Raw genomic sequence first — 25,827 nt, 5'->3', positions numbered from 1 at the left:
AGATAAAAAACCCCCAACAGATTAGCGACTGTATTTTGCTGTTGTACTTAGTGCCTTTACTTTCCTAGCCATTGTGCAGATGAATGTAATTTCCGTAACAAGAAGGTACCATTTAAAAGCTTCAACTGATACGTTTTGTTTTCATTGCAAAACAAAAGCGCGTGATAAATCACGGCACAGCGGCCAAAATCCAAATCACAGCTAAAAAAATCATAACCACTGCTTACCTTAGCTTATATTCTTCCAGATGCTGTGTTGTCCCATTATTTTGTAAATGTGCTTATAACTAAAAATCTCCAAACATTTCCCATTTCCTCCAAACATTGTTAACTTTTACACCGTTAATTACAAACAATAAAACACCACGTGATGACATCACAAAGCGGCTGTACGATGATAAAATCAGGTTTATTCCCAGACGACATCACAATATGATAGACGGCTGAGCTTTATTATTTTGATAGTTTAGAAAGTAAATAAACGCTCAAAGACATTTTGGTAACAAGACGCTGTATATATAATTGGGGGGGTCGAGGCAATTGACCCGTTCAATGGGTAAATTAAAGCTTAAATAATTAACATCTTAAGTCATCTGTCAGTTTGCCCTCACAAATAACTTTGAACAGGAAGAGAGAGCAGCTTTACCATTAACCATACAATTAAGTAAAGCCTTCACACTAACAAGTTAATTCAGTCTTCATCAGATAGCATTTTATTTTAGGCGCAGCAGATCCAGACTAAAGATCGGCATCGGGACTGATGTGCAATGAATTAAGAAGTACAATTAAACATTTGGGGAGATACAATAAGTGCAATCACAATTCACAATTTAAAAATGACATTACTTACTTGTAATTTCCTTGTAACTTATGTGATTTTCCCCCCTTTGTAAATACTTGCTTGATGTTTAAATTTGGTCTGGGTGGCCCTAATTCTTAAGTTGCTAATTTATCCTGATTACACGATGGAGTTGCTCCGAACTGAGGTAATGGTAGTCATGGTGACGAGATCGCGACACCAGGTTACGTGTGACCTGTAGTAATAGTAGTATTTAAATAATATCTATTTATATTAAATAGTAGTATTTACCATATATAATATCTGATTATACTGTAATATCTGTGTTTATCCACTACATTGGATAAAATGGCTAAACCATTAAAGCTTTACACTTTTGGCTGGTCCAGGTGTGGGTCTGATCAGTTGTTAATTCAAGTGGACTTGTTGTAAATATTACTACACTAGCAGATGTTAAACGACACATGTCGTACTATGTTATTTCACAAGAAGACAAATACTCATCCATGATATTTATAAGTGATATTTATTTCACCAGCAGCGAAACAACAAATGCCTTATTTGGAAAAAAAAAAAATCAGCATAGAGTGGACAAGACGACTTTAAAGGGGATCTGAAAGCTTACGCACATGGTGAGGTGTACTCGGTCTCGGAATGATCACCTGAATGAAACATGAATTTGAAATCAGTAACTTGGGACAATACAGTAATATTAAAATAGTACTTAAAAATAAAATCTTACTCGTTTGGTAGTAATCATAAACTTTAATCACGGCTGGTTTTAGATTTTTGATGGGAAGCACTTGTTTGATATGCAGCCCATACATGAGTGGCACATTCTTTGGAACCTGTTATACACACAAAAAATGCATTTTAATAATGGAATCAATTAAATAATTTAAATAAATGATATATTAACAGTGTTTTTCACTTGCCTCTTTGATATACATGATAATGTGGTCATCTTTGGGATCAACACGTTCCACAAAAAGTTGATTTCGTAGCTAGAAGAAAAAAACCATCATTTTATTATGTTTATAAACTGCCACAATTAAAGCTATTATTTACATACATTGTGTGCGTAATATGTAGATCATGATAATCAAATAATAATTTAATTGTTTAATAACTCTTTCTGTGACTTAATGATTGGACCATACACCGACTAGGCATAACTTTATGACCACTGAGAGGTGGCACCATCAGGGCACCTGTTAGTAGGTGGAATATATTAGGCAGCAAGTGAACATTTTATCTCAAAAAGTTGATGTGTTAGAAGCAGGGATTGTGATGGCTAGACGACTGGGTCAGAGCATCTCCAAAACTACAGCTCTTGTGGCGTGTTCCTGGTCTGCAGTGGTCAAGTGTTTATCAAAAGTGGTCCAAGGAAGGAACAGTGGTAAAGTGGCGACAGGGTCAATGAACAAATCACAGTTTGTTTTGTATTGTGTTTTACAATAAACGGGGTTTGTGTTTTAGCAGTGATTGCCAACACTTACCTCACTTGAGTCCGCTGTGAACCCTGATAAAAGTTTTATGTCCACTATGGCCATATTAGTGCCTGATGTCTGTGTCCCATTATATCTGAAGACAAAATCAGAAAATGACTTATTAGCTTTAGATATGTAGATATATTGTAATTAAAGCAAATACAGCCACAACACAGGGAAGGTGTCAAGAACAGAATACATTTTGGACAGTCTGTCACCAGTTATTACACACTCACCTATTTAGTCAACTACTAGCATTGTTTGTAAAAAAAAACCAAGTGTTGGAGGTCATCAGGACCCTGAAAAGTCATGAGATTACACTACCAGATGGGTGTGCAGGACAACTAGGCCTGTCATGCTTGTTACGCTTAAAGCTCGATTCAATGTTATATAAACTGACTCAGAGTCATTTCTTGATGCTTTGTACAACCGCTAGGGTAAACAGTAGCTGGGATAAAGTGTATTGGTGTATTGGTGGATTAAGTAGCTGGAATTTAACTTTTTTACATTTATATTTGCAGCATTTAGCAGATTTTTTTTTTCAAAGCAACTTACAATTTTGCCTGAGTACAGTTCAAGCAGTTGAGGGTTAAGGCTTCCCTCAGAGGCCTAACAATGGCAATTTGGCAGTAGTGGGTACTGAAGTAGTAAACTTATGATTACTAGTTCAGTACTTTAACCATTGAAGTACTACTGCAGTTACTACTCTCTTCTTCCAGAATCAGCTTGGTAGTGAGTCAGTATACCTTCTTTTCTGACGTTATTACAGTACAACAATTACTATTATATACACTGCATGGCCAAAAAAAGGTCACCACCTGGATTTAACTAAGCAAACAGGTAAAAGCCTCCCATTGGATAATTACTGCATGGGTGATTATGTTTCAGCTGGCCACAAGTTATTTAACCCTAACTGATGCAGTGAGTAGCTTCTCATTTGTTAAACAACCATGGTGAAAGACACATCCTGTGGTCGTGGAAAAGATGTTAATCTGTTTCAGAAGGGTCAAATTATTGGCATGCATCAAGCAGAGAAAACATCTAAGGAGATTGCTGAAACTACTAAAATCGGGTTAAGAACTGTCCAACGCATTATTAAAAAGTGGAAGGACAGTGGGGAAACATCATCTTCGAGGAAGGAAAGTGGTCGGAAAAAAATCTTGAATGATCGTGATCGGCGATGACTTAAACGTTTGGTGAAATCAAATGGTAGAAAAACTACAGTAGAACTCAGGGATGTTTAATAGTGATAGTAAGAGCATTTACACACGCACAATGCGAAGGGAACTTAAGGGATTGGGACTAAACAGCTGTGTAGCCTTAAGAAAACCACTTGTCAGTGAGGCTAATCGGCAAAAACGGCTTCAATTTGCTAGGGAGCATAAAGATTGGACTCTGGAGCAATGGAAGAAGGTCATGTGGTCTGATGAGTCCAGATTCACCCTGTTCCAGAGTGATGGGCGCATCAGGGTAAGAAGAGAGGCGGCTGAAGTGATGCACCCATCATGCCTAGTGCCTACCGTACAAGCCTGTGGGGGCAGTGCTATGATCTGGGGTTGCTGAAGTCAGTCAGGTCTAGGTTTAGCAACGTTATGTGCCCAAAGAATGATGTCAGCTGACTACCTGAATATACTGAACGACCAGGTTATTCCATCAATGGATTTTTTCTTCCCTGATGGCACGGGCATATTCAAAGATGACAATGCCAGGATTCATCGGGCTCAAATTGTGAAAGAGTGGTTCAGGGAGCATGAAACATCATTTTCTCACATGGATTGGCCACCACAGAGTCCAGACCTGAATCCCATTGAGAATCTTTGGGATGTGATAATCATCAATACAGGATCTTGGGGAAAAATTTATGCAACTCTGGACAGAAATAAATGTTGTGACATTGCAGGAGCTTGTGGAAACGATGCCACAGCGAATGCATGCCGTAATCAAAGCTAAAGGCGGTCCAATTAAATATTAGAGTGTGTGACCTTTTTTTTTGGCCAGGCAGTGTAGTTTAAGTTCAATGAGCTATTGCAATTTTTGAACCACAGAATTCATTCTCACGTGACGTTGAAGTTGAGGAACAGAGACTGCCCAAATGATTTAGTGCAGTTTCCCAATGCCACAGCCTTGATGCTCAGCGTATTGACTTCAATAGGTGTAGGAATATTGTAGAACAGTGACATCTGCGAACAGAATGTAAAAACACTCTTGTAAGCAGTTGTATTATTTATCAAAAATAAACGTACGGGTGCATATGGTTGGGATAAAGAAGAGGTAGATAAACTGACCTGCACTGACACACATGTGGAGCCCTTCACTTCAATGGTGTATTTGGAAGACGCAATCTGCAATGATCTTTCCTGGTACAGTAACTTGTTGTTCTGGTTCACATCGAAATGATAACTGTCCCCACCTGCTGACTGTACTGTTACCGTGCTAGAACCATCTGGGCTGAAGACTTTGGTGGCGTACAAAGCCAAAGCCTGGAGGGCCACCACTGTATCCTAATAGAAAGGAGAGTAAGAAAAAGCACATGTAACCTTGTATCTTATAAAATTGTCTCATTACTGTAAGAAGGATACAATTAGGTCAGGTACCTGAGTGGAAGAAAAGCCACCGTATGGATTTTGCTGCCTGACTAGCCAGCCGACGATCCTGTTAGCGTAACCCAAGTCCGCAGAAGCGAGTTGTTCTGTACTGAGAACAGCTAGCAGTACGTAGGAGCTGATCTCCACTGACAAGGCATTAGAGTCATCGAATGCTGACTGAGACCAGTGAAGTCGACCGTCTACAATTTAAAACAAGATGTATGAGTAAAGCTCGGGTGACTTATCAAGCTGGCCCAAATCCGGGTTCGATCTACACAGACATGATCGACACACGTTACATGGACAGCACAAAGACTTGAGTGACTTTAATAAGAGCCAAATTATTACAAATAAGCAGACGATGATCGTTTATTGTTTGTTTTACCACCAGAGGGTCTGTCTGGAAACCTAGCGAGTTGCTTTGCTGCCTACTGCCTACTTATGCCAAGTTCACACTACACGACTTTACAAGTCGTCAGGTCACTGTACAGTTCACAATGCACAACTGGATCTCTTGTAATCGGGAGTCGGCGCGGCTTTCACACTACACGACTGATTGGCGATAGGGGATCACACAGACGAGCTTTTCTGGTCTCCCAAACTACGTTTTGTCACGAAAACAAACGCGAGAAGTGACGAGAGGTTTAATGATACCACGTCAAAAAAATTCACGTCAGCAAGAAGTGAGCAATCAAAGTTTGTGTGTTCATGGGCAGCGTAAAATCAAGGAGAAAAAATAAATGAACATTGGTGTTTTGTAGAAAACGTTAAGATCAGAAATAATGTAAAACGTGTGTGTGTGCCGGTGTATTCTGATATAAACTATATTATGCCCCTGTCTCACCTTTTTACAACTCCTCCCCTGCATTTCCCCTCACACTGTATCTTGCATTCTCATTGGCTGTTTGACATAACACTCATTGCCAGTCGGGCAACTCAGATCCAGATATTTGACATGCTAGAAATCTCTCTTCGGTTCGGTTCGAACACCGAGTTGCTCCCGAGCCGACAAATCTAGCGCCGAGCGAAAATCAGGGCACAAATCGTGTAGCGTGAACTAGGCATTAGACAGCTGCCTAAGTAAGGAGGATTCTGATAAGACATCAAACTCATAAGGCAGATCATTTAGATGCACTACTTAGCAATTATGTCACCGCAGTTTTTGCTTACTAAGCTAACACAATTACCAATAGGCTGAGGTGGCACAACCCACTAGCATGCCAGCTAATATCTCTGTGTGTAGCGAAAACTGTCACTGGAAATTGTCACTGACAACCCCGAATTTGCAAATAAATTCTACTTGTACACCTTTATACAAATTAAAAATCAATGAGAATTTATTTACATTCATCCTCCATAGTTGTAGTTTTTTGTGAGAAAAGTTGTGCCGCACTGAATGCTAGGATTTACTTCACGGCTAGCACTGGATGTTCCTTTGTTATTCAGTCAGAATATTGCTTAGAAATAAGGCATCTTAGTAGGCAGCATTTTAGAATCTAAGAATTTAGACTAGGTTTTCAAACAGACCCAGAGCAAAACATTGGTCATTGCTATAAAATATCACTTATTAAGCTATTTTATTATTATAAGTTTCACCTGAGACCTTGGGAACTTTTTAATAGTTTCATACCTCCTGTTATGGCGACACCATCCAAGTGTTTGAGAAGCTGCCCTCGAATTTCATTGTTTCCAGCCAGAGTGAAAGTGTAGGCTAAAAGAGCAGTGGTGTAGGTATTCGTCAGGTTACCAAGTGAGGACTTGAGGCACAGCAACCCTTTATTTACAATAGGATCCTGAAATTACAATGTACATTGTGTACATTATGTGTCTTTTTAAAGCTTCTTTATTACATGTCGTATGCAAATACAAAGTTCTTACCTCAACTTTATGGCCGAGTTCAAGCAATGATGCAGTGATGTAGGCAGTCATGGTGACATCATCATTTACACCACCCTGCAAATACATAAGTACTTGTACATTTCATAGACATATACAGAATTTTGTACTATAACTGACCCTTCTATCTGATTACATACATACCTTCATTCTGTTATTGAACAGTCTCCCTTGTCTTACAAAACAGCCATCAGGTCTCTGCAGTGTTATCAGCCATCGATTTGCACTGTTAATGACTTCTGGATCAATAAAGACGTAACGTTGTGCTTTTCCAAAGGTCCTCATAACAAACGCTGTTAACCTGTTAGAAATAGAAATTCATAATTGTAATTTTCATGTTGTTACAGTAGGTGCAGCCTAAATCAACTACACAGACGTAACTTTTATAGATATAGATCAGGAAAGGAAGAATTCAGTGAATTCCGTAAGGGGAAAGCACTCAGACGAGAGACAAGGTCAGAGTTTGAGATGCTTTTGGTTATTCTGAGTACTACATATAGACTTATATAAGCTTATATAGACACATACACTATACTGCCAAAAGTATTCGCTCGTCTGCCTTCACACACATTTGAACTTGAGTGACGTCCCATTCTTAATCTATAGGGTTTAATATGATGTAGACCCACCCTTTGCAGCTATAACAGCTTCAACTCTTCTGGGAAGGCTTTCCACAAGGTTTAGGAGTGTGTTTATGGGAATTTTTGACCATTCTTCCTGAAGCCAATTCATCCCAAAGGTGTTCTATCGGCACTCTGCTGGACCTTGCTTTGTACACTGGTGCACAGTCATGTTGGAACAGAAAGGGACCATCCCCAAACTGTTCCCACAAAGTTGGGAGCATGAAATTTTGTCTAAAATCTCTTAGTTTGCTGAAGCATTGAGAGTTCCTTTCACTGGAACTAAGTGGCCGAGCCCAACTCCTGAAAAACAACCCCACACCATAATCCCCCCTCCACCAAACTTTACACTTGGCACAATGCAGTCAGACAAGTACCGTTCTCCTGGCAACCGCCAAACCCAGACTCGTCCATCGGATTGCCAGACGGAGCGCTAGAGTCCAGTGGCGGACTCTGGTGACGCTTTGCATTGCGCTTGGTGATGTAAGGCTTGGATGCAGCTGCTCGGCCATGGAAACCCATTCCATGAAGCTCTCTACACACTGTTCTTGAGCTAATCTGAAGGCCACATGAAGTTTGGAGGTCTGTAGCGATTGACTCTGCAGAAAGTTGGTGACCTCTGTGCACTATGTACCTCAGCATCCGCTGAGTTGCTGTCGTTCCCAATCACTTCCTCTTTGTTATAATACCACTGACAGTCGACTGTGGAATATTTAGTAGTGAGGAAATTTCACGACTGGACTTGTTGCACAGGTGGCATCCTATCAAGGTACCACGCTGGAATTTACTGAGCTTTTGAAAGCGACCCATTCTTTCACAAATGTTTGTAGAAGCAGTCTGCATGCCTAGGTGCTTGGTTTTATACACCTGTGGCCATGGAAGTGATTGGAACACCTGAAGTCAATGATTTGGATGGGTGAGTGAATACTTTTGGCAATATAGTGTATCTCTAGAATAGGCTTAACATGCAGTTAGAGGAAGTGAGATAGAAAAAGATGTTAAAACAGAAACCGAACCAGATCAGAAACTCAGTTTTGTCCCAAGTACTTAGTCTGTTAATCATAATTTGCTCAAAACTTCTTACCATGTGTTCCCTTCTCCACTGCCAAACGTGCTGAAGGCACCATAAATATGCCTGTAGTTCAGTTGCCTCTGGTATCCTATTTAAAAACAAATTTTTCAAAATAATCATGGTTTGTTCTGCAGAAGTGTTTTCAGGAGGATAAGTTTTAAGTACAAAAGACACACCATTTTTCAGGAAGTCTGTAGCCTTGTCACGGATAGTTGTGGTAAGCTGGTTAGTGTTCTCTAGATATTGAAGAATGTAGATGTTGGGGGAAAGGACAGCAATGTTTTGTTCTCCACATCCATACGGCATCCTTAGCAGTCCATCAATATTTTTTAATGCACGGCCCAGTATGTCTCCTAAAAAAGAATGTTATACTTCTTAACATTCTAGATAGACAGACAGACAGACAGACAGACAGACAGACAGACAGATAGATACTGAACCAGTGAAGTGTACAGGGTGAAGAGGAAAGGGGAAAGCACAGTTCCCTGTGGTGCTCCAGTGTTACTAATCAAGCCCTCAGACTTGCAGGTTCCCAGCTGCACATACTGGGGTATTTTAGACAAGTAGTCCAAGGCCCAGCCAATCATGGCTTTGTCCATGTTCTCTATCTTTTCTCCCAGTATTGTGTTAAATGCACTTGAGAAGTCAAAGAAAGCGATTCTCACTGTGGTGTTGCTCTGGTCCAAGTGCAGTAAGTAGATTAGGTTTAGTATAATTTAGCAATTTCAAAACCAGCTATGAATGAATGAGTGAATGGTGGTCATTGTTCTACTGATATTTTCAATATGATCAAGATCCAGGTCATTTGAGCATATTATTCATAGAGTAACCATGCTTTACAGATATAGTAGACAGATATAGTTGACTATATAGTTTCTTTAACCGGTTACATTTGATGACACTAACACAGAAAACATTTAAAACTAGGCTACTTGCTAAGAGAATGCTGGAAAATATGATGGAAATGGAATCTTACCCAGCACTGATACAGAAGCTCGAGCTGATCCCTCTATTACATCCTGAGGAACAGTTAGCTCCAGCTCCTCTGAGACACTGTTACCTGTAAGAGGTAGACAAAAACAATGGCAAATTCTGCTAGGTAGCACACTTTAATCTTCTTCTACTTTTGGTTGTTCCTATTAGAGGTCACCACAGCAGCAACCATCTTCCACTTCCACTTGCACACATAGTATGTCAACCCTTCTCCTCTCCATCATTTCAGTTAGCTCTCTCCCTACTAGTCATAGTGCCCACGTTTAACATTCCTACTTTCATCTCCACCTTCTCACCCTTTCACCTCTCTCTCTGCTGTAGAACATCCTTTCTTCTACCTTGTCTTCCTTGGCCCAAAAGCAGCATTGTCTCCACCAGTACCCTGCTGATCAACAGTACTACAGATGGACATACCTCGACCAACCCAGTATGTAAATACGTCTTTCGATCCGCACAGTTTTTACACCAGATGCAACCCTCCATATTTCCCTGGGTTGAGGACCTGAACTAATGGTAATCTAGTTTAAAAGAACTACACCGATCAGCCATAACATTAAAACCACCTCCTAGTTTCTACACACACTGTCCATTTTATCAGCTTCACTTACCATATAGGAGCACTTTGTAGTTCTACAATAACTGACTGTAGTACTGTCCATCTGTTTCTCCGCATGCTTTGTTAGCCCCCTTTCATGCTGTTCTTCAATGGTCAGGACTCTCCCAGGACCACTACAGAGCAGGTATTATTTGGGTGGTGGTGTGTTAGTGTGTGTTGTGCTGGTATGAGTGGATAAGTCACAGCAATGCTGTCACTGCTGGAGTGAGAATAGTCCACCAACCAAAAACATCCAGCCAACAGCGCCCCGTGGGCAGCGTCCTGTGACCACTGATGAAGGTCTAGAAGATGACCAACTCAAACAGCAGCAACAGATGAGCGATCGTCTCTGACTTTACATCTACAAGGTGGATCAACTAGGTAGGAGTGTCTAATAGAGTGGACAGTGAGTGGACACAATATTTAAAAACTCCAGCAGCACTGCTGTGTCTGATCCACTCATACCAGCATAACACACACTAACACACCACCACCATGTCAGTGTCACTGCAGTGCTGAGAATGATCCACCACCTAAATATTACCTGCTCTGTGGTGGTCCTGACCATTGAAGAACAGGGTGAACTACAGTCAGTAATTGTAGAACTACAATACTTACAATACTAACAAATTTGCTCTTTATGGGTTTTGGCCCTCCAGGACTTGAATTTGACACTGTGTAAAATATGGTCTTACCTTGTGGACATAGCAGCCAGCTTTGGCTTTTGGTCTTTTCAGTTCCTTCAGCCTACACAGACAAAATAAGGTGACCTAGAGTAATTGTAAACAACTTTTCCAATGTCGATGTGCTATCTAAGGATATTTTAAATATGCCTACCTGGACAATCAAGCTTCGAGTGACTATATCAATGCGACCTCTTTCTGGAACACTCACAATCTCATTATCACAAACAGTCTGGGACTGTTCTGCCTCTGCACTGACTGTGACGTTCAACACTCCTGCAACATAATAAATAATATTAGGAATAAGATGTCACTTGTGGGATTAAATCTCAACTTGAGAAGTCGACTCACCAAGCGCAGATGGAATTAAGGTCCATTTAAAGGTCTTTCTACCGTTTGCACACAAACATGATGAATACTGTTCAGAGGAGGCTTTGAGTGTGTAGTCTGAAGAAGGAGCAGGGGTCACTTTAACCTGCACATAAGACAAAGATCATTATTTTATTATTTTATTGTAAACCTAATTTAGGAAACACAGACTGAGCTAAAATCTTGGTCTTACTGTACCATAATGCATTTGGGGAGATAATTGAAAACAGTGGCTTTCAGCTCAAAGTTCTCTCCTCTGATGATGGAATAGGGCAGCGAGAGCTCCAGGAAGAAGGGCTGGAAGACAGTGAGCTGAGCAGTAGGAGCCAGACCCAGACCTGTAGGACTGAGGCAGAAAGCTTCTGTCTCCCAAGTGGTGATGGTGTCTGGGACGGTGACTGGAACCTGTGCAGATCCAGAGTCCCTGTAAAAAAGCAGCAAACCAAAGTATATTCTAGTGAAGCTGTGACCATTCTCACAAAATACACAATTATTGATTCCATCAGCTGGAACTACACGTCTGGATGGCATAGTGGTGCTATCTATCACGAGGCAGGTATCTACATAGACAGTACAGACTATGTATGAGGGGTGACCAAAGCCATGTGATGGCTTGGCACCCTATTTAACTGAGGCAAGTAAGGCCTGTGGTTATTTAGATGTTTGTCTGGGATATTTGTGACCTCCTGTATGAGTCGTCAATGACTTGTTGATAAAATCTGTTAGATGCTAACCGCATTTCATTGCCTTCACAATAAACTTGAATCTATCTGTCTGTCTATACGTCTATCTATTTCTATATTTATCTATCTGTCTATATATATATACTTATTTATCTGTCTGTCTGTCTATTTGTCTACCTACCCCTACCTACCTGTCTGTCTGTCTGTCTGTCTGCCTATCTATATATGTCTACTTATTTATCTGTCTATCTGTCTGTCTGTTTAACTTTCCCCCACCCAACTGTCTGTCTCTGTCTGTCTGTCTGTCTATATATATGTCTACTTATTTATCTGTCTATCTGTCTGTCTGCCTACCCCATCTATCTATCTATCTATCTATCTATCTATCTATCTATCTATCTATCTATCTATCTATCTATCTATCTATCTATCTATCTATCTATCTATCTATCTATCTATCTATCTATGTCTACTTATTTATTTCTCTGTCTATCTGTCTGTCTGTCTACCTACCCCCGACATAAAATTAGCCATTAGCTAGCGAGTTAGCAAAATCATGGTAGTATAAAAGTGAATTTAGACAAAGAATTCTCTGCTTTTTAGTATGATTATTTTTAAAATAATCAAATTGGTTTTTTTTATATATCCCATAACAGGGCAGACATGTCATGGTTGACCATATAAGACTTTTTTGTAGCTTCGTTCTCCTCAATCACAGCAGGGATCGGCGTTGGTGGAGAGGAAGCATGATGCAATGGGGCAATTGGACGTGAGAAAAAGGGGAGAAAATTCATAAAGAAAATATATTTTTTTTAAAAACAAAAAAAACAATGTACTGATTTACCTACCCCACTTTAACAAGGTCCCATATCCAAGTTTCTGGGAAGAATTTGCGAACAGTCTGGATGGGTTCAATAAAACCACTAGCACCGACACCACTACTGAAAAGGACTTCAGCCCTGTTGCGTCCTAAACTGTCCATTTCTGAAAAGAAGCAACAAATCAAGTAAGGGCAATAATCCTGAACTTAGGTTTTGTTTCCACAGACAGATACAGTATACTTTCCTAAAAAGAGGTGTCAAACTCATTTTCACAGAGGGCCACATCTGCATTATGGTGGCCCTCAACGGGCAGTTTGTAACATATCCCGCTGTGATTGCAGTCAGCCTTTTAGGTCTTGGACAATTTGTTGTTTTTCTTGGAGGCTAAATTCTGTGTTTGGTGTCAAAATGTATATTTATAATGTATATCTACATTTATATTGTACTCCTTTACCACAGACACGGTCTCATAAGACAAGAGACGTACCGGTTTTTCTTCTTGAAGCACAAACTTGTATTCACTTTCCCATCTTTCATTAAATTCTCTTCCTTCTACTTTAATTTTCTCTTCTTGTACATTCTGGGATTATTTGTAAATATTTCTCAACATCACTTGTTGGAAAACCACCTCAGTTAAACAGTGATGTAGAAACACTGCCATCTAGTGGCGGGATGCGGTCACTTTGCGGGTCACAAAATCGGCATGCATTGTGGGAGATGCAGTTTATGTACGGTATTACAGAGTATTTTAAGACAATCATAAGGCAGGCCGATTTGTCCTGTGGGCCTTGAGTTTGACACATGTGATCTATATTAATTGAACAACAGTTTATTAGAGATAGAAAAACTGTACCATAATATTGGCCGCGATGATATCGAATCCCTTTGTAGAGCAGACAGTTAGGTTGTCTGATAGCCAAATTAGTTGCCATCTTCAGCCCCACTCCCTGTCAGAAGCAATAATCATGAAATCATCAACTATAACATATATGCATACATTATTGGATGAAATTATGTATAACTAGAATAATACAATTATTGGACGAATATACACAGATGAGGCATAACATTATGACCACCTTCCTAATATTGTGTTGGTCCCCCTTTTGCTGCCAAAACAGCCCTGACCCGTCGAGACATGAACTCAACTAGATCCCTGAAGCTATCCTGCTCAAAGAGGCCACAGCCATCAGGTAATACCGTTTCCATGAAAGGGGTGTACATGTCTAAATGCTTAGGTAGGTGGTACGTGTCAAAGTAACATCCACATGGATGGCATGACCCAAGGTTCGTCAGACCAGGCCACCTTCTTCCATTGCTCTGTGGTCCAGTTCCGATGCTCACGTGCCATTGTTGGCGCTTTTGGATGGACAGGGGTCAGCACGGGCACCCTGACTGGTCTGCAGCAATGCAGCCCCATACACAACACACTGTGATGCACTGTGTATTCTGACACCAGCATTAACTTCTTCGGCAATTTGAGCTACAGTAGCTCGTCTGTTGGATCGGACCACATGGGCCAGCCTTCACGCCTCACATGCAACATGACCCTTTCGCCGGTTCACCACTGTTCCTTTCTTGGACCACTTTTGATAGATACTGACCACTGCAGACTGGGAACACCCCACAAGAGCTGCAGTTTTGGAGATGCTCTGACCCAGTCGTCTAGCCATTAAATCCTTACGCTTGCCCATTTTTCCTGCTTCTAACACATCAACTTTGAGGATAAAATGTTCACTTGCTGCCTAATGTATCCCACCTACTAACAGGTGCCGTGATGAAGAGATAATCAGTGTTATTCACGTCACCTGTCAGTGGTCATAATGTTACTCCTGGTCGGTGTATTTTATAGCTCGTCAAACTGTTACCTTTAATGATTCAAAAGCGAGGTCCATCCCTATGTTTCGTCGAGGTCTAACTTGCAAGCACTCCGGTTCATCTTCAAGCCCGTAGGGATAAAATGATACTGAAGTGACCGGCAACAAATTAAAAATCTGAAGGAAGATACAAATCATATAAATGTTATTATTATTATAGGATACAGTGTACTGTTAGTTATCAAACTTACTGGATTACACAGGGTGATGTACTACACAAGTGATGTAGTAAAGATCTTGAGTTTACCTGATCAGTGTTTAGTTTTTTTCCAGGCTCCAAGATGAACACACTCTGGTCTACAGCACTGAGGCCACACAGTGAACCAGGATGAGCTGAGAGCTTGAGAGTATTCTCCTCACCGGGAACCGCCTTGGATGGATTAAACTCTAAGGAAACCTGGAGTTCATAATCAAAACAGGTTCAGCTTTAGCACAGGTAGCAGAAATCAAGGACACGTGAATGTATTTAATAATACAAGCAATACCTTGTTTCTGAAACATTTTTCTACGTTAAATAAGTTGTTGGCGGCAATGACGTTCTCGCTGGGCAGTACCACGTACGCGATGACCTGCACCACAGGAGCCAGCTCAGGATCAACAGACAGTGTAAATGAGATTTTTCCTTCCTTGGTGTTGCTGGAATTTTTCACTTCAACTTTTTCATATCCATGATGGACTATGGCTCCTTTAGATAAGACCTGAACCAGACAGGCACATGATGTAACACTTACGTTTATTGTACAGTGCTTATGCTTTAAATATTATTAATAAACTGCAGCTCACCATGTAAATAAGATCAATGTGATAGTTATTAGTGGTCTCTCCAGTAATATAGTACTTAACGGTTATTGGAACTTTAGCGCCACATGGCAATGGTTGCTCGGAGCTCTCGATTGTCAGCGTACTGTACACTGGACTGTAAGAAGTGGCAGCTTCCAACAGGCTTACAATCCCTTCAGCTTTTGAAAAGTGCGGTACTCTGTAAGCTGCATATTTTTGCTCTGGATCAACACTTGCCTAAAAAAACAGTGATAAAGACATTGTACCTAATAAAAATACAGTTTCAAGATTTAAGATCTAAGTGATTATGAGCGCTCATACCATACCTGCAATGTAATCTGTGTTTGAGGTGTATCAGTCGCATTAATTGAGAAGCTGGCGAATCCATTACTGTCCGTAGTAAGATTACGAATTAGCTTTGCAGCCCACCATAATCCTTCTAAAATATACACTTTCTTGTCAGGGATCGGTGTTCCGTCAAAGCTTGTAATCTTGATCTGTTAAGTAGTAAAAGAAGAAAAAATGCAGTTAATATTCAGTGTTGTTCAACATTGATGAAGCGTAGGGTTAAGGTTAGGGTTAAGGTTAGGGTTAGGGTTAGGGTTAGAGTCAGAATGCATGGGAGTCTTACCTTTCCCTCTATGACGGACTCCTTTTCAAAGGTTTTTGGTAGACTGACAAATTCGATCTTGCCAAGTTCGTAGGAGATTCTAATGCTTGCATCTTTTGATAGAGCAGTATCTAGAAAAATGTCAATACAAACAAACCAATTATTTTTAAATCTCTCTCTCTTATTCTGGCTAAAGTAACAGACAAGGAACTAAAACTTCCACGGTGAATATTTGTCCCAAAACAGAGTTATGGAATAACATATGTTTGAGAGAAAGGACTCCTCCCAGCTCCTAATTGACTGCCTCTATATTAACACTGATTATCTCTTCATCACGGCACCTGTTAATGGGTGGGATATATTAGGCAGCAAGTGAACATTTTATCCTCAAAGTTGATGTGTTAGAAGCAGGAAAAATGGGCAAGTGTAAGGATTTGAGAAAGTTTCACAAGGTGCCATATTGTGATGGCTAGACTACTGGGTCAGAGCATCTCCATAACTGCAGCTCTTGTGGGGTGAAGGAAGGAACAGTGGTAAACCGGCGACAGGGTCATGGGCAGCCAAGGCTCAGTAATGCACTTGGGGAGCAAAGGCTGGCCTGTGTGGTCCGATCCATCAGACGAGCTACTGCAGCTCAAATTGCTGAAGAAGTTAATGCTGGTTCTGATATAAAGGTGTCAAAATACACAGTGCATCACAGTTGCAGGGCTGTTTTGGCAGCAAAAGGGAGCCGCTGGGTCAGAGTGCAGGGTCAGCCATTGTACGGCACGCCTAGAGCAGACAAAGTTAAGGGCCTTGCTCTAGAGCCCAACATTGAGAATCTTCCACTTGATAGCCCAAAGCTCTACCCACTAGGCTACCACTGTCTCTAATTTCTATGGACAGTGCAGGACTATGCAAGACTATGCAAGACTAGCGCTGACAGTACGGAGTGTTGTAACACTTGTACCACTATCAGATTTTATGAGCAGGTTATTTCAATAAAATAATAAAGCAATTCATTAACTGTCCAATTTTAACCTATTTTGATAAGATGTTATTAACTCACCTGTTCCTTCCTCAGACACTGTAGCATTAACCTTGATGAAATCTTCCAAACGTTGTTCATGTTCAGAATTAATAAACATTGTCATGTTGAATTGAACAGGGACACAGCCATTTTCACCCAGCTATAAAGATAGCCAAGTAGAAATATGAATAAATAAAAGATGAATTTCATTAGTGAGGGAAAATGCATTGTTTTGTGTTGTTAATGTGGAATAAAATACATACCTTAATTATTTCAATCACACAGGGTGAAATTAATGCAGGTTCAATCGTATATCCATGTTGCATAAATCTCCGACACACTTGAACCAACGCATTACCAGGTACAGGTTGTCCAAATGTGTATCTTTAAAAAAAAAAGACACAAGTAAATATACAGTATATGGCCAAAAGTATTTGGACACCTGACCATGAGCTTGTTGGACATCCCATTTCAAAAGCACATGACAACAAAAGCTTAGAATTGTGCAAAATGTCTTGGTATGCTAAAGCATTAAGATTTTACTTTACTGGAACTAAGGGGACTAGGACAACCCCTAAAAACTTTAGAGTTGGGACAATGCAGACAGGCAGGTAATGTTCTCCAGGCATTCGCCAAACCCAGACTAGTCTATCAGACTGCCAGATAAAGAAATGTGATTTCCACAGCATTAGAGTCCTGTAGTGGCGTGCTTTATTACTCCATCCAATGCTTGGCACTGTTCTTGGTGATAAAGACTTGTGTTAGATGACAATTGTGGGGTGTCTGCAGTCTGCAGTGGTCAGTATGTATCAAAAATGGTTCAAGAAGGAACAGTGGTAAACCGGCGACAGGGTCACGGGCAGCTAAGGCTCATTGATGCACATGGGGAGCGAAGGCTGGCCCGTGTGGTCCGATCCAACAGGCGAGCTACTGTAGCTCAAATTGCTGAAGAAGTTAATGCTGGTTCTGATAGAAAGGTGTCAGCATACACAGTGCATCTCAGTTGCGGGGCTGTTTTGGCAGCAAAAGGGGGACCAACACAATATTAGGAAGGTGGTCATAATGTTATGTCTGATCGGTGTAACCACCTGCATACTGAAATATTTTGTCTCATATTTTGGTCCAATTCCCAATAGTGATTTGCAGTCATTTGTATATTTCAATACAATCAAGTTAATAAACCACAGAAAGTGTTAGTGTGTGCATGTATTTTAACAGTCACTTACTTCCCACAAACCTCTAGCTTCAGTTCCTCATTGCCAACACTCTGTTCATTTGGGGCTTTGACTGTAACCTCAAACTTGGGTAAAACTAAAAGTCAAAAACAAGTTCAAGCAGGTCAGATTAATATTTTGTGTTGTATTCTATTTTTCTGATATTCTACGCTATACATATCATGTTTTGTCTGCTCAGCTTCATTTCATTTGTTAATATTCCTCCATTCAGCTTAAGCTGAAAGCACGTGATCTTTGATCTGTCAGATGGCACTGCATCAAGAACCGCCACTCAACAATAGCTGATATAACAACATGGGTGAGGGATTACTTTGGCAAACTTTTGTCAAGCACTACAATACAGAGTTACATGCACAAATGCCACTTTAAACTTTACTGTGCAAAAAAAAAAGCATTATGTTAACCATGTCCAGGAGCGTCATCAACTTCTCTGGGCTTAGAGGCATCTAGGATGGACCATTACACAGAGATGAAAAAGGACCATCCAGACTGTTATCAGCAACAAGTCCAAAAGTCAGGGTCTGTCATGGTATGGGGCTGTGTGAGTGCCCTTGGCAAAGGTCATTTACACTTCTGTGATGGCAGCATTAATGCAGAAATGTACATTGAGATCTTAGAGCCTGCCTGCAGTCCTGACCTGTCCCCAATAGAGAATGTATGTAGAATTTCGAAACGACAAATGCGACGACAATGACCCCGTACTGTTGTACATCTTAAGACGTGTTTGCACAAAGAATGATACAAAATAAAAGTTGAAACACAAAATCACTTGGTATCATCGGTGCCTAAACGTCTTTTAAGTGTGGTGAAAAGGAATGGCAACATTACAAAGTGGTAAATGCTTTACTGTCCCAACTTTTTTTTGGAATGTGTTGCAGGCCTGAAATGCAGGAATGGATGTTTATTAATAAATGAAATGAAGTTGAGCAGATAAAACATGAAATATCTCAGGTTCATCCTGTCTGCAATGAAATAAAAGTCAAAGTAATGTCTTATACATGTATTTGATTAAAAAAAATATAGCACCAGTAGTGTAACTTACCGTACTTCTTTACTATAAAAGAGTGTGTGATTACTTTATTATTTCTGTTAGCCTTAATTTGATAATGTCCTTGTAGAGCTTCAGCATTCAGCTTATGAGAAAGCTGCAGTATCATGTCTGCTGAAGATACATTCGTCCACTGACCGATCCTGTTGCCATTCATATCCTGTTGGGTTGAAGAAAAACACTACAGTTAGCACTACAGATTATTGATGCAAAAGTAATACATGTATGTGTCTGTTAGGATCTGCTTACCTCGATAATCAGTGTGTTGTACTGTTGAGTAGAATAAGAATGTTTTAGTATTTATATATATTGCAAATAAATGCACTGATCAGCCATAACATTAAAACCACCTCCTTGTTTCTACACTCACTGTCTACTTTATTAGCTCCACTTACCAAATAAAAGCACTTTGTAGTTCTACAATCACTGACTGTAGTCCATCTGTTTCTCTGCATGCTTTGTTAGCCCTCTTTCATGCTGTTCTTCAATGGTTAGGACCCTCCCAGGACCACTACAGAGCAGGTATTATTTAGGTGGTGGATCATTCTCAGCACTGCAGTGACACTGACATGGTGGTGGTTTGTTAGTGTGTGTTTTGCTGGTATGAGTGGATAAGACACAGCAGCGCTGCTGGACTGAGAATAGTCCACCAACCAAAAACATCCAGCCAGCAGCGTCCTGTGACCACTGATGAAGGTCTAGAAGATAACCAACTCAAACAGCAGCAATAGATCGCGATCAAAGTGATCGTCTCTGACTTTACATCTACAAGGTGGACCAACTAGGTAGGAATGTCTAATAGAGTGGACAGTGAGTGACACGATATTTAAAAACTCCAGCAGCGCTGCTGTGTCTGATCCACTCATACCAGCACAACACACTAACACACCACCACCATCAGTCAGTGTCACTGCAGTGCTGAGAATGATCCACCACCTAAATATTACCTGCTCTGTGGTGGTCCTGTGGGGGGTCCTGACTATTAAAGAACAGGGTGAAATCAGGTTAAGTAGTTGTAGAACTACAAAGTGCTCCTATAGATTAAGTGGATCTGATCAAATAAACAGTGAGTGTAGAAACAAGGTGGTTTTAATGTTATGGCTGATCAGTGTACATTGTTTGTTTATACAATTGACACTTACCTCTTGTTCCACAGGAATAAAATTAACATCCATTGTGACAACTCTGAAATTCACTGTAAAAAAAACATTACAAAAATGTCAGATTAAAAACTGCACAACTAGCACATAATATGTATTTAAACTGAACATGACTTAGCAGGATTGAATAACCTGTCTGGCCGGGATTGTAGATCGGTTTATCCGTTTGAATAAATGTCAAGACGTCATAGGATTTAAACATGACTTTCCTTTTGTCCATCATTTCGAAATCTTGACCCTTAATGCTCACTTGTATCTCCTGCACCGATTCACCGTTAACTTGTGGAGCCTGTAGAGATGTTTCCCTCGTTAAAACACAATAACGATACGCTACGATATACTGTACCTTGAAACTCCACATCAACTGTGTTTAAAAGGTGTTGAGTGCCGCTCAGGTGGAGCAGCGTTAAAACACACGCTAGCACACCATATCGAATCTCGGCTGTGCCATCCGGCTGTGCTGAGCGGCCACATTAACAACGATTGCCCTGTTGTTCATATGGGGTGGGGTAGTAGTTGATCAGGGTGTGTCCGTACACAGGGCTGATCCGCATTAGGACTCGCCTAGTGCTGGTGGAAAAATGCATATGTGTCGAAGGGGGCGTGGGTTAGCTTTGTTCTCCTCAATCAGAATGGGGATTGACATTAGTGGAGATGCAATCAGGCAATTGGACGCACTAAAGTCAGGAAAAAGTGAAGAAAATGCATAAACAAAATAGTGTTGAGTTTTAAGGTATTTTTCCCCATAGGGATGTATGGCAAACCTATTAATGCGTTCCATGGTCCTGTGGAACTGCATATATTTTAGACTAATATAAAATAATGGGGTTGTTTTTGACACTTATACACTGAAAATAACACAAATATAATATAAAAACACTGAAATACAATTGAAAAACAGTTCAATACAATCTTGACCTTTACTTCTTTATTGTGTCATTATGCTTCTTAATCGTGGAGATGCTTGATCTTGGAATACCGTATTCCGTTCAGTAAAGGCGCATTCACATTATTTCCTATGGAGTGTGGTGGCGCACTAAACTTAACCAACACAATATTAGGAAGGTGGTCATAATGTTATGCCTGATCGGTGTATGAGCAGTAATAATTAGAAGAGGTTTAGTGTTCCTATGTTGTTCTTTTAATACATTTAGTTAGTGTTACGTGGGTGGAAGGGAGGACTCAAGCGCGGAGTTAAAGTAAATAAAAGTTTATTTATTAATAGAAAAACAAAGAACATCACACACAAAAACAGAACTCAAAAACAAACATAAGGAACCCCGATGGACTTCAGCTGGGGAATGCAGGCAGCAACAAAAAGAAAAGAAGAAAACTAAAAGACGCTGGGCGCGAACCCCGGCCGCTCGGGTGAGAGCCGGGCGCGTAACCAACGCGCTGCTGCAGCGGGGGACAGCAGATAACTAAATGCGCTTAAGGTGCTACAATTATTTTAAGCTACAAAGCCTCGAAATCGCCTCAGGCGCAGTTCGAGGTAACAGACGGCTCCGTTATCAGCCGCAGCTAGAGCCAATCTGTTAAAGCACACGAAAAGGGTGCAGATTCGAACCGGGTGAGCTGGCAGTACGGCCACGCGCTTGGCGGTGTCGCCACCCAGCGGTTGCAGAATCCCAGACTAAATGTTTTAAGCTACAAAGCCCCGAAATCGCAAAAAACAGTACGAGGACTGCACGACATCGCACCACGCTACTTCTAAGAAGGTAAAAGAAAAGCTAATTACCTCAACCTTGCGGTCTACACACCCTGATGGCCTTATGCCACCAGGGGTACCTCCTAAGGCTACAAAAAGAAGCGTGGAGGAGCTGTAATCAGTCCCCACGGACACCGCTGTGCCCAAAACAAAAGGAGAAAACAAGACAGAAGGTGCGACGACTGCAGCCAGGCGGCGTGCCCTTAAATAAGGGAGCCGCAGCTGCAGGTCGTTCACCCTAACGAGCTGGCCTATTATTAAAGGCCTAGTTTCGTACTGCTCTGTAAGGCCTGTGACGTCGGGGAAGAGTGGTAAGTCCCACAAACGCCACAGAACCTTACAGTTAGTTAAGCTTTTTTTTTTTAATGATAAGCGTTTTAGACTCTCTCGGAAAAGCTGATTCTTACAATTTCTCAGCACTCCGAGCTATAACACAAGTTTAAAAGTGAAACAGGAGAAAAATCCAGCTAAACACAGATACATGTGAAGCTTTCAGAGTGGTTTGACGGTTATTTCACACAACTTATGACATTTTACTGCACCGCTTAAGCCAAGTGCTGAGAGTTTAATGGAAACGTCGAGTTCAAGGGTGCAAATTTCTCAACTCAGGGCATCAAGTTTCAAAGATTTCAAGTTTAGGGGCCGTCGAGTCACAAGGTACAACTGTATCTACAAAACAAACCTACAGAGTATTACCTTAAACTGGGTGCAGCGGTGGAACTCTTTTTCCACCATCTCTTGGAAGAGTGTCGTGTTCTGGGGGCCGTGAACCAGATAGATGTTCATTAGTAGAGTCTCGTTAGGCTTCAGTAGACTCACACAGAGTTTAGCATCGGAGCCAGACTCTATCACTGCTGGAAACGTCACCATGAATTGTCTACGGCAAAGAAATAACATGGGATGGGACAATTATGGGTCTGTCTGAAAACCTAGTGAGCTCTCTACATAGACAGCGCTTTAAGGCTTCAAGCGTTTTAACCCTAACCCTAACCTTAACCCTAACCTTAACCCTAACCTTAACCCTAACCTTAACCCTAACCTTAACCCTAACCTTAACCCTAACCTTAACCCTACATGCGCTCCTGAGAAGAAGGCTGTTCGAATTCTTAGATACCTTAAAATGCTGCCTAACTAGGTGCCTTAATTCTGACCTAGTGGGTTATGTTGCCCCTTAGGTTGACATGGCTGTGTTAGCTGTCTAATTAGTGTGTCTAAGTAATCTGCCTTATGAGTTTGATGTCTTATTACAATCCTTTCTACTTAGGGAGCTGCCTAGGAAGGCAGTAGGCAGCAAGGCAGCTCACTAGGTTTTTAGACAGACCCTACAAACACATGAAACAGTTCTTGGTAGTAACTTGGAGATCTTTGGACAATCAATTAAACTCAACAGTCATCGTTATTGCAACACTGTGGATTGACTAAAGATAAACTGACCTAAATAGCTTTGTGCAATGTCAGATCAATATGATGGTTGGGTGGTTGTTTGACTAACTGTGGCTTATATATAATATATATAACATTTGAATGTGGTCGGAAGGGTCGTCTCAGCAAGATAGACCTAGGTTCAATTCCTGGATGATTATGGTCCTTTCTGTCCTCCCTGTGTCCATATGGGTTTCTTTGAGGGCTCTGGTTTACTCCCACAAGTCGATTGGAGCCACTAAAATTGCCCTAGGGCTGCACGCTGGCTCGGTGGGTAGTACTGTCACCTCACAGCAAGACAATACTGTTACACTTCCCATGTGGAACGATCGGGGTCCTTTCCGTATAGAGTTGGCATGTTCTCCCTGTGTCTGTGTGGGTTTCCTACAATAGCTTCGGTTTTCCTCCACAGTCCAAAGACATGCAGTCAGGTTAATTGGAGCTACTAAAATCCCTCTAGGTAAGCCGCTCAGGTGGCGCAGCAGTAAAATATGCTAGCACACCAGAGCTGGGATTTCGAATACATCGTATTGAATCTCAGCTCTGCCATCCGGCTGGGCTGGGCGGCCACATGAACAACGATTGGCTGTTGTTCCTCATAATCGGTGCAATTACGACCCCTGCTGGCTGATTGATGGCGCCTGCGCAGAGTTGGGGAATAATGTTGATCAGGGTGTGGCTGTCCGTGCACAAGGCCAGCATATGAACTTGCCTCGTGCAGGTGAAAAAAGGCAGTTGGTACCTATCACATGTTGGAGGGGGCGTGTGACAGTCTCACGCTCCTTAACTATTGCGGGGGTCAGCTCCAGTAGAGAGGAAGCATAACGCAATTGGGACAAAATGAATAAAAAAGTCCCTCTAGGTATCAGTGTAAATGTGTGTTTGCCCTGTGATGGACTAGCGACCTGTCCAGCGATCTCTTGCCTTTCACCCAGTGACTTGGACCCACTACGACCCTGAATAGGGTAAAGCGGCAGTAAAACAGACAATGAATGAACGAACATTTACATTTTCATCATTTAGCAGACGCTTTTATCCAAAGCGACTTACAGTACTATGACAGTATATATATATATATTGTCTAAGCAATTAAAGGTTAAGGGCCTTGCTCAATGGCCCAACAGTGGCAACGTGGCAGTGGTGGGGCTTAAACCAGCGACCTTTCTATTACTAGTCCAGTACCTTAACCACTTTTATAATATAAAAATAAAATTGCCGTGTGTGTGTGTGTGTGTGCTGTAATAGACTGGCAACCTGTATAGGGTGTTTCCTGCCTTTCACCCAAAAAAAAGACCCACCACAACCCTGACCAGAATAAAGTGGTGGTAAAACCGACAGTGAATGAATGAATAAATGAATGTTTGAATGTCTAAGGGTTGGTTATCACAAAAATGAATCTTATATTGCATTATATAAAAGCCAATGGACATCCAATTGAAAATGTTGGCCACAATGGTATTTCCACTGTACATAAGACCAGAGAACCCAGTGCAATCTCTAAATGTTGTTGTCATAATGGTTTTACTGTGTACAGTACATACTTGTCTAGTACATTCAAAAACAAACAAAAATGTTCATTATAAATTTCACATTTTTCACAGTGGTCCAACTTTTCTGGACTTTAAATGTATTAGTATGTACAGTAATATCAATACAAATACAAAAATGCATTTTCTTTTTATAACATAGTAATTAGAATTTATTATAGCTATCAAAAACTAGACACCAACATAAAACATCACTTTAACATATACATCAAATCCCCACCATCAATTCAGGATTACTTACGGACTCGAGGTTTCTCCATAATGAAAGAAAATCAGGAAAGAGGCTAAAACTAGCCCGTTCCATACACGGCTCCCACCGACCACCATGATGGAGTCCAGTCAGAAGTGCCAGATTGTTAAGTTTGCCTACCTTTTAAAAAGGCCACTCAACCCACCATCGCTTTGTAAACAATTCGACTCATCAGCTCATCAATGATTAACCGCTGTGACAGATGCATTTCGGCTTCAAGACACACAGATACCGTAATCTAAAGCTCATATTTATTTAAGTATTTTTGGATGTTGTATAAAGTATTACAAAATAGAGCTGTGCAAATACCAGGGTGTACATTTAAAACTAAATAAGAATATTTAGATTTATTTCATTTTCCATTTGATGCATTTTAGCATAACTATAAATATAAATATAGTCACTATTCATGCTGACATTCGTGGGTGGGGGTACAGACAAGTATGAGTTACAAAACATTTTGTCTGACCCCAGCTTCCAAATACAAACTGAGACATGCAAAGAAAGAAACTAGGAAACAAAAGCCAAGGATGGCAATAAACAAGCACCACTTTGACCCAATTAAGCTCTGTGAAT

The 25,827-nt window shown here is 40.9% G+C and overlaps 1 protein-coding gene across 1 annotated transcript; it reads right to left on the bottom strand.

Moving 5' to 3' along the window:
* Positions 1–1,305: 1,305 nt before the first annotated feature.
* Positions 1,306–25,335, bottom strand: LOC134334791 (alpha-2-macroglobulin-like). Its single transcript, XM_063017252.1, has 34 exons — positions 25,243–25,335; positions 22,729–22,909; positions 20,457–20,613; positions 20,307–20,359; positions 19,414–19,434; positions 19,159–19,324; positions 18,108–18,192; positions 17,145–17,265; positions 16,921–17,041; positions 15,894–16,003; positions 15,589–15,759; positions 15,266–15,499; positions 14,968–15,180; positions 14,730–14,879; positions 14,474–14,599; positions 13,459–13,552; positions 12,633–12,768; positions 11,300–11,525; positions 11,084–11,207; positions 10,887–11,008; positions 10,745–10,796; positions 9,438–9,521; positions 8,638–8,814; positions 8,474–8,549; positions 6,914–7,070; positions 6,752–6,826; positions 6,504–6,666; positions 4,883–5,073; positions 4,574–4,789; positions 4,347–4,468; positions 2,298–2,382; positions 1,734–1,802; positions 1,541–1,646; positions 1,306–1,460 (listed from the first exon to the last, which is right to left on the bottom strand). The coding sequence occupies exons 1-34, from the start codon at positions 25,326–25,328 to the stop codon at positions 1,420–1,422; spliced, it is 4,311 nt and encodes a 1,436-aa protein (XP_062873322.1). The 5' UTR covers positions 25,329–25,335; the 3' UTR covers positions 1,306–1,419.
* Between the last annotated feature and the right edge of the window lie 492 nt (positions 25,336–25,827).

The sequence above is a fragment of the Trichomycterus rosablanca genome, chromosome 20 (genome assembly GCF_030014385.1).
Source record: "Trichomycterus rosablanca isolate fTriRos1 chromosome 20, fTriRos1.hap1, whole genome shotgun sequence".
NCBI classification, from domain to species: domain Eukaryota; kingdom Metazoa; phylum Chordata; class Actinopteri; order Siluriformes; family Trichomycteridae; genus Trichomycterus; species Trichomycterus rosablanca.
The sequence above is the reverse complement of the archived record's forward strand: the minus strand, read 5'-3'. Positions and strand labels throughout refer to the sequence as shown.

Excerpts from the sequence above, each read along its gene's own strand:
- LOC134334791 (XM_063017252.1), bottom strand. The coding sequence starts at position 25,328 with ATGGTGGTCGGTGGGAGCCGTGTATGGAACGGGCTAGTTTTAGCCTCT. Across the intron at positions 15,500-15,588 it reads AAACACAGATTACATTGCAG|GCAAGTGTTGATCCAGAGCA; the intron begins GTATGGTATGAG and ends CTGTTTTTTTAG. Across the intron at positions 4,790-4,882 it reads GTGGCTTTTCTTCCACTCAG|GATACAGTGGTGGCCCTCCA; the intron begins GTACCTGACCTA and ends CCTTTCTATTAG.